At 40.6% G+C, this 9,333-nt stretch overlaps 1 protein-coding gene across 1 annotated transcript in view; it reads left to right on the top strand.

Moving 5' to 3' along the window:
• Positions 1 to 5,192: 5,192 nt before the first annotated feature.
• Positions 5,193 to 9,333, top strand: part of LOC119416421 (alpha-aminoadipic semialdehyde synthase, mitochondrial) — a gene marked incomplete in the record, with an annotated part of 132,308 nt that continues 128,167 nt past the window's right edge. The window contains 2 exon segments of the mRNA XM_037683659.1: positions 5,193 to 5,264; positions 5,369 to 5,509. Coding sequence (XP_037539587.1) covers positions 5,217 to 5,264; positions 5,369 to 5,509 — 189 coding nt within the window.

Below are 9,333 nucleotides of genomic sequence, written 5' to 3' on the forward strand. Positions count from 1 at the left end.
ATTATTATTATTATTATTATTATTATTATTATTATTATTATTATTATAAAGACGGCAGCATAGTGAGGAAATGTGGTCAGTTTGTCCTCCAGCAGTCTAAGCCTATAGCAGCATAACTAACGGATAGCTCAGGAACCCCAAGCCATCCCTAACTATAGGATTTATCAAATAGTCCAGTCTAGACGTGACAAATGCATGGATCAGTTTTTCTGCATCATTTTTAGATAGGCTGTTTCTAATTTTAGCGATATTACGCAGGTGGAAGAAGGCGGATCTATTAATGTTTTTAATGTGGCAAATAAAAAACATGTCCTAGTAAGTAAGTAAGTAAAACTTTATTTATATAGCGCTTCTCAAGATAAAAATCACAAAACGCTTCAACAAATCAGATAAACATAAGCAAAAAACAAATTCAGGGAAAAGCAGATTTAAAAAGATAAGTTTTTAGCTGACCTTTAAAAGAAATCACTGAGTCCAGTGATCGGAGAGTTTGAGGAAGAGAGTTCCAGAGTCTTGGAGCAACGGAAGAAAAGGCTCTATCTCCTTTAGTTTTCAATTTTGTCTGGGGGACAGTCAGCAGGCCTTGATCACAGGACCTCAGAACTCTGATCGGTGTGTAGGGATGTAAAAGTTCTGTTATGTAATTTGGTGTTTGACCATGTAAAGCTCTCCAGGTTAAAACCAAAACCTTAAAATCCACTCGATGTTGAACTGGGAGCCAATGCAGTTGCTTTAAAAGTGGTGTTACATGGCAATACTTTGATGATCCAGTCAGGAGTCGAGCCGCAGCATTTTGCACAGACTGCAACTGGTCTAGGGAGGTTTTGTTTAAACATGTATACAGAGCATTACAATAATCCAGGCGATATGAAACAAATGCATGAATTAACATTTCCATTTCTGGACAGGAAACAATATGGCTAAGTTTGGCAATGTTACGCAGATAGTAGAAACAGGAATGAACCAGAGACTTAATATGATTTTCCAGAGTAAAACAAGAGTCAAAAGTTAGCCCAAGATTTCTAACCAAAGACTTAGCTAAATGACCAAGAGGTCCAAGGTTCTGCTTTATCACTGCAGTTGTTTTTTTCTGGAGCAAAGATGATTACTTCAGTTTTCTCGCTGTTCAGCTGAAGAAAACTTTCTGTCATCCAGCTTTTAACTGATTCCATACTGTTGAGTAAGATTTGTATTTTTGAAACCTCATTTGGTAAAAAAGAGATGTACAACTGAATGTCATCAGCATAACAGTGATATGAGATATCCTTAAAAGATGACAGTATTGGACCAAGAGGGAGCAGATAGAGCAAAAACAACAATGGCCCCAGAACAGAGCCCTGAGGAACACCAAAATGAACAGGGCAGGACTGGGATCTGAAAGTAGAGGAAGTCAAGAAGACTGATCTATCGGACAGGTAAGAGGACAACCATTTTAAGGCAGAACCTGAAATACCAGCCTAGCTCTTCAGCCTGTCCAGCAAGGTCAGATGATCAACAATGTCAAAAGCCGATGTCAGATCCAGCATAAGCAGCACAGAACATTTTCCTGCATCTCGTTGCATCAATAGATCATTTGAGACCCTAAGGAGAGCTGTCTCAGTTGAGTGGGATTTACGAAACCCAGACTGAAAATGGTCCAGAATACTGTGTTGATCAAGAGCAGCAGTTAACTGCTGGACCACAACCTTCTCAATAATCTTAGCCTGAAAAGGAAGTTTGGAGATTGGCCTGTAACTGCTAAATGAAGAGGAATCTAAATTAACCTTTTTTAAGAGCGGGTGGATGACAGCACTCTTTAGGCAAACAGGTACTTGACCAGAAGCTAAAGAAGCATTTACTATGTTCAGTACACTAGGACCAATGCACTGAAAGACACCCTTAAACAAGCCTGCAGGTAGAATGTCCAGAGAGCAGGTGGATGTCTTCATGGAGCTAACAAGCTTAGCGAGCTCATGAAGGGACACTGGCTGGAAGGAGTCTAAAATAACAGGCCGAGCTAGAGAGGGAACGTCCCCGTAAACGTGTTGAAAGAATGTGCCAATCAGCTCTGTGAGGTGCTGGCAGACATGTTTAACACCTCACTTACCCTGGAGACAATACCACCTGCCTGAAGACTGCCACCATCATCCCAGTCCCAAAAAGCTCTACAGTGACTGGTCTGATTGACTATCAGCCAGTTGCCCTCACCCCGATAGTCGCTGAATGCTTCGAAAAACTGGTCATGACCCACATCAAAACAACCATCAACATCGAGGACCGTCATCAGAATGCATATCGTGAGAACCGATCAACAAAGGATACCATCTCCTCTGTGGTCCACACTGTGCTCAACCACCAAATTGATTCTTCCCCTAACAGCTTACTCCAAAGTAAGTTGTTGGGAAAGAATCAGTTTTGTTGTGTTTCCTTGACTGATGAAGCCTTCCGGATCGAAGGCGAAACGTTTCAGCACAAAAAAGAAGAAACTGTCCAGATGACCTGACTGAAAAATGTTGGATTGTATGCCTGGATTATTGAGCATGGACTTTGTTGTTTTCAACCAGTTTGACAAGACAGTCAACAAGGAAGAGGGCTGGCAATGGAGGAGGGGGCGTACCAATGAGACCATCTTATCACAAGCAGAACTGGTTTGTTCCACTTTGGAGTAAGCTGTTGGGGAAAGAATCAGTTTTGTTGTGTGTTTCCTTGACTGATGAAGCCTTCTGGATCAAAGGCGAATCGTTTCAGCACAAAAAAAAAGAAGCTGTCCAGATGACCTGACTTAAAAATGTTAGATTGTATACCTGGATTATTGAGCATGCACTTTGTTGATATTGGATGATATTTCACTGAGATATAACTGTTGGGATAATCTAGGGGGCACACTCGAGTGATAAGTTAAAAAACAATACCAATGTGTCTAGAAGTGTTCACCAATTACGCACCAAAAATCTGGTTCAGATCAGATGATATATCACTGAGATGGAACTTTTGGAATAATCTAGGGGGCGCACTTGAGTCAAATGTTAAATAACAACACAAATGTATATAGAAGTGCTCACTGATCAGGCACCAAAAATCTGGTTCAGATCAGATAATATATCATTGAGATATAACAGTTTGAATAATGTAGGGGGCGCACTTGAGTCAAATGTTAAACAACAACACCAATGTGTCTAGAAATGCTGACAGATGACACACCAAAAATCTGGTGCGGATAGGATGATGTATCACAGAGATATAACTGTTGGAATAATGTAAGGGGCGCACTTGAGTCAAATGTTAAAGAACAATATCAATGTGTCTAGAAGTGCTCACTGATGATGCACAATAAATCTGGTGCAGATCAGATGTTGTTTCACTGAGCTTTAAATATAAGAATAATGTATGTGGCGCTGTGGAGGCTATTGGCCACTTATCATGGATACCTGTTCAAGGGGCGTATAATGATCGATCATCGTGATTTTGGTGCACCTCGGCTGAAATCTGTGCAATTTAGAGCCAAACGTATTGCAACGGTGTCCTTTCTTAATTCGCCACGCCCACAACTTCAAGCAAAAATGGTTTGCGCTTTAAATCAAATCAGACCATATTATCTGTCTTCTAAGACAGGATCATCCTGATTAGGTCATTTGTGTCAAAGAGGGAGCATTCCAAGTTAAAAAGAGACTTCCTGTTCCGAGGGGGCGGGGCTTTGATGACTGTAAAATACGATGACGTAGATCATCGGGTATCCAACAGGAATGAGTCATGCCAAGTTTGGTGCATTTCGATCTTTCAATGTGAAAGTTATAGTGTTTGGAAATTTATTGTGTGAAGCGTAACTTTGAGGCCTGGCCACGCCCCTTTAACATATACGAAAACGCAAGCTTTAGATAACTTTTACTCTCCAATGTTTTAAGGGCATATCAACCAAGTTTGAAGGCAATCCTTCAAAATTCCTAGGAGGATTTTGTTAAAATTTGCAATTAGAAAAGCCCAAAAATGATCCTTTGACCCAAAATGGCCGACTTCCTGTTGATTTTGGACCAGGACTCCAAGAGATTTTTCATAGGTCCTGAGAAGATACAGATGTTCACTGAGTTTCAGAATTATCGGTCCAAAAATGGCTTGGGGCTGAGATTTTAAACTATTTTACGGGGCGCTGTGGAGGCTATCGAACACTTATCATGGCTTCCTGTTCAAGGGGTAGATAATTATCGATCATACTGATTTTGGTGCACCTCAGTTCATAACTGTGGAATTTGGAGCCAAACGTATGGCGACGGCGTTACATCTTACTTCGCCATGCTACGCCGCCCACATGCTCCATCCAAAACTGTCAGTGTTGGAACACAAGTTACACCAACATGTCTTCGGTCACTGGACACACTATCATGCTGATCAGGTAACAGGGTTCAGATAGGGATTGTTCAATGTAAAACTTTATATACTTTCTGTTGTCAGTGGGCGTGGCTTAAGTGATGTCATGATTTGACCATTCACCGGATGTGGATCAATCACTGAAGGTTTGATGTCTCAGACAGTTTTCCTTTAGGAGCTATTAGCGTTTTGTTTTTCATTGCGAGATGTCAAACTTTGAGGTCTGGCCCCGCCCCTTCAGCATGCTCCGAAACGAACCGTTTACATAACTTTTGTCCCCCATGCCTTTTGACCAAAATGGCCAAATTTGAAACCGATTGAGCAAAATCCCTAGGAGGAGTTCATTCAAATGTGGAGGTTGTAACCCGCCAAAAAGGTGTGAAAATTGGGCCGGCATTCCAAAATGGCCACCTTCCTGTTTATTGTACAATGTTGGTGCCAGAGGGTTTTCTGTGCATCTTGGGGAATTGGACAAGCGTACCAAATTTCATGTTTCTACGACAAACTAAGGTTAATGAGGAGGGTATTTTGAAAATTTCTAGGCGTCGCTCTTAATCTGTTTCTGTTGCGATTTTTGCCACGCCCTTAATATACGTAATTTTTCACCAGTCCTGATGTGTCCGCCAAATTTGGTGACTTTTGGGATATGCTAAGGCCCCCAAAACGCCAATTCGTTTGGCGGAAGAAATTGCAGCTCGGGCCTGAACAGAGCGATTACAATAGGCCTTCGCAGCGCTTCGCTGCTCGGGCCTTAATACAAAATCTTTCAAATCTTAACAACTGTGTGTAAAACTAAGTTTGATCTGTGTTTCAGTGTTGAGGAAGCAGACATCACGTTTATAAACGAGATGGGACTTGACCCTGGCATCGATCACATGCTGGCCATGGAGTGCATCGACCAAGCCAAAACTGATGGCTGTGCTGTGAGTCATTACATGTGTTGTGTTTGAGAAAGACCAGAGACAAAGAGCTTTATTTCTACAGTCACACTGGTTAGCACAGAATTATGAATAAGCATGTTGTTTAGGTGGAGTCCTACAGTTCGTTCTGTGGTGGACTTCCTGCTCCCGAGTGTTCAGACAATCCTCTGCGCTACAAGTTCAGCTGGAGTCCATACGGTGTCCTTCTCAACTCCATCAGCCCTGCCGTTTTCCTCAGAGACAACCAGGTACAGAAACCTTTTGGAGCTAATGATTTCCAACCAAAAAAGTAAAATGTAAATGAAAACAAAATGCAATGATTTGCAAATTTCATAAACCCATATTTATCCACAATAAAGCATATTAACTATATCAAATGTGAACTTTTTTTAACCATTTTTAGTTAAAATTTAGTAATTTTGAATTTGATGTTAGCAACACATCTCAAACAATAGCAAAAAAGGGCTTTAAACACACAATAAGTGGTAATAATAAACAGCTAGAGAAGGATTTTGCAACTGATTAGATTAATAGTCAACTGGTCAGTAAGAAGACTGTGTATAAGAAAGGAGCCTTTTAGAGAAGTTGGATCTCCCGGAAGTTGTGCAAAAAGATGGGCAGAGGTTTACCAGTCTGAGAAAACCTGTGTTGAATAACTGTGAAATAATCTCAGAATTGGGTAAGTCTTTGAATAGCCCATCACCTACATTTCATAATATCATCATAAAATGTCTAAAGTCTGGAGAGAGCTTTGTGTTCAAGGACAAGACCAATGATTGGTGCCTTTGAACTTTTGGCCCTCAGGCAGCACGGCATTATTATAAACTTGATTTTCTGATGGTATGGGGTGCACTAATTCCTCTTGGTATGGGCAGCTTACAATGCTGTCAGTGGTTATGCTCCACAGGTTGGATGCAATGTGGAGGAGAAAGATACATTTTGGAAGGATCTGGATGGGAGAAGGAGATCGATGTTATTCCAAGAGGACTGTGAAGGAAAGGGGAATAAAAGTTATGAAGTGTAAAAATTGTGGCACCAAGGTAGGAAGGAACCTGTAAATTATTTAGTTTTAATAATTACATGCAAGTTGCCAAATCTGACTGTAAAGTCAACAAAGTCCATGCTCAATAATCCAGGTATACAATTCAACAATTTTCAGTCAGGTCATCTGGACAGTTTCTTTTTTTTTTTTTTTTTTTTTTTCTGAAACATTTCACCTTCCATCCAGAAGGCTTCATCAGTCAAGGAAACACACAGCACAAAACTGATTCTTCCCCCAACAGTTTACTCCAAAGTGGAACAAACCAGTGGTGTTGGTGCTTTGACATGACTGTCGACGAGGGAGAGGGCCGGCACCAGAGGAGGGGGCGTGCCAAAGACACCATCTTGGCACCAATATAACTGGTTTGTTTTACTTTGGAGTAAACTGTTGGGGGAAGAATCAGTTTTGTGTTGTGTGTTTCCTTGACTGATGAAGCCTTCTGGATGGAAGGTGAAATGTTTCAGAACAACAACAACAAAAAAAAGAAACTATCCAGATGACCTGACTGAAAATTGTTTGACTGACTACAAAGGGTTTTTGTGTGCGTGCCATTGTAATGCACAGTTAATTAATGTTGTGAAGCTGCATGATGTCAGGTCATGTTCTGTTATGAGTCTATCACTAATCAGAAAACTGTAAAAACCCCTGAATTCACTGCTGCTGGTTATTAAAATGTTCACTGGGTAAACTTAACGTGCTTATTTTTAAACATGCAGTTCAGTGTCACCATTGCTTAGCACAATGACATGTTGTGTTACAAATAAAATAAAATAAAATATAAACAAAATAAAAGTCAGGTGATCCCCTAAAGTCATTGTTTATGATAAATCGTTTCACATTAATATCTTAGATCTTAGTCATAGAAGTGAGTTTAGAAACAGGATGATTCCTATAAGGACTAGTTGAACAAGGCGTCTCTAAAATATCCTGATGCATGCTCAATCATTTTAACACTTTTTTAATCCGTCCAGAGGACCTGACTTAATTTTGTTAGATGTCTCTACAATAATTATTAAATCAAGTGACTACATGTGTAGGTGAACGTAGATGTTTAACAACCGTTAAAATACACCAGGATGCAGGAAATGACATCTACTTTATTCAAAATGTTCTAGGGGAGACCCCACAGACCCCCCACCTCCACTACAAATGCTTCTGTTGCCAACGGGCATGAAAGAGGTGCACAGCCAAGCAGTGGAAACAGGCCATTGAAAGTGTTGTCCAGGCCCAAAAAAATTAAGAAATGACTTTCTGCTGTTGTTGGTTCATTTTTTATTTTTAGTTGACGCCATCTTTCCTATTTATGTCCTCATTAAATTAAGATATGTTAGTAAATGTCTTTTTTACCTGAAGCATGTTGTCTTTTCTTCTAATTTTCTTCTTTGAGTATACCAGAATGCTTAACTTACATACTTAAAAAAAAATCACAAAATCTTCCGGGGGTGGGGGGTGTCGCTAGGTTTGTCACCTTTTGCATCCCTTCTGAGTTTGCAGGTATGGTAAATGGACTGTACTTATACAGCACCTTTCTATCTTATCAAGACTCTCAAAGCTCTTTACAACAATCTGTGCCTCATTGACCCATTCATACAGCTCTATACTAGATCTATACAAAGATAATACATAGCTCCCACACACGTGACCGGTATTGCGCAATACTGGGTTTTCCGCCATTTGTTGAGGCGCATGTGACGAAGGTGCTTACAGACAGACCAGAGCTCAGTATATTGATACTCTTGACCAAGAGCAAGATATAGACATAAAATAGCTGCGGTCTCTATGAGGTGGAGAAAGAAATGATATCAGACGAAACAGACAAGTTGTCACCGAGAAGTTAATTTGATATCGTTAATTATTAATGAACACGAGGAGTGTTACAACGTAGGAGCTTCACAGCTTTAAATCCATGGATGCTTATAATCGATGGATTTGTGAAGGACGTCCGAACTCTTCATGTTAACAAAGTTCTGGTGACTGGCAGAGTAAGTAGTTACAATAATATGACTCCGCGCGATTTATGCGTGTGAACTATAGCCGAACCGAACTGATGAGAATAGGAGCGGATTTGCCTTGAAATATAGCAGAAATCAGCAACAAACTCAAAACTACGCTCGGCAGAATGCAGATCTTAAAGTCATCTACCTGGAAGCTGCAGCAGAGGCGTTCCAGCGGGCAGAAGAGGAAGCGCTGCTCCCGGCTTAAGAGGAGAGGATGCCGGGCGGGGGTTATGGTGAGGCTACGAGCTAACGCTAAAGCCGGTAAACTCCCCATGCCGTCTCTCTTTCTGTCGAATGTCCGCTCGTTGGACAACAAGGTGGATTTACTTCGTCTGAGAGCGGGCGCCTCAGAAGAGATGAAGAAGTGTGCAGTGCTTTGCCTCACAGAAACGTGGATTACAAGCGAAACGCCGGACTCAGTCTTCCAGCTGGATGACAGACTTTTTTTTTGAGCGGACCGCTGCAGCGAGCTAACGGGGAAATCACAGGGGGCGGAGTGTGCATTTACGTGAGTAAAAGTTGGTGCACGAACTGTACTGTTGTAAATAGCTCATGCTCGAAGGCTTTGGAGCAAATAACAGTGAATTGTCGGCCACATTATCTACCCCGAGAGTTCACAGTGACTTTTATCACAGTCGTCTACATTCCTCCGGACGCTAATGCTAATTAGGGCTGCAACTAACGATTATTTCAATAATCGATTCATCGGACGATTATTTTTTTGATTAATCGATGAATCGGCAAAAAAAAAAAAACGTTTTAATTTCCACACCTTTATTCCAAAATTGAACATTTGACTGACATAGCAATTCACACAAAAAACAGGTTGCTATTTGACTATTGTGTTTGTAAAATATTGAATAATAAAAAAATAAAAGTTAGTCAAATAGCTTAAAAAAATAAATGTACACAAAAATATATACAAATGTGTCTTTATACCTGCACAGTATGTAGCTACTTTGTAAAATGTGTCCTTGAGGGAAGAGTGTAACCTGGATTAAAAGTGTGGATTATTGTAACCTGGATTAAAAGT

This window comes from Nematolebias whitei, chromosome 10 (assembly GCF_014905685.2).
Source record: "Nematolebias whitei isolate Nwh7 chromosome 10, NemWhi1, whole genome shotgun sequence".
Classification (NCBI taxonomy): Eukaryota; Metazoa; Chordata; class Actinopteri; order Cyprinodontiformes; family Rivulidae; genus Nematolebias; species Nematolebias whitei.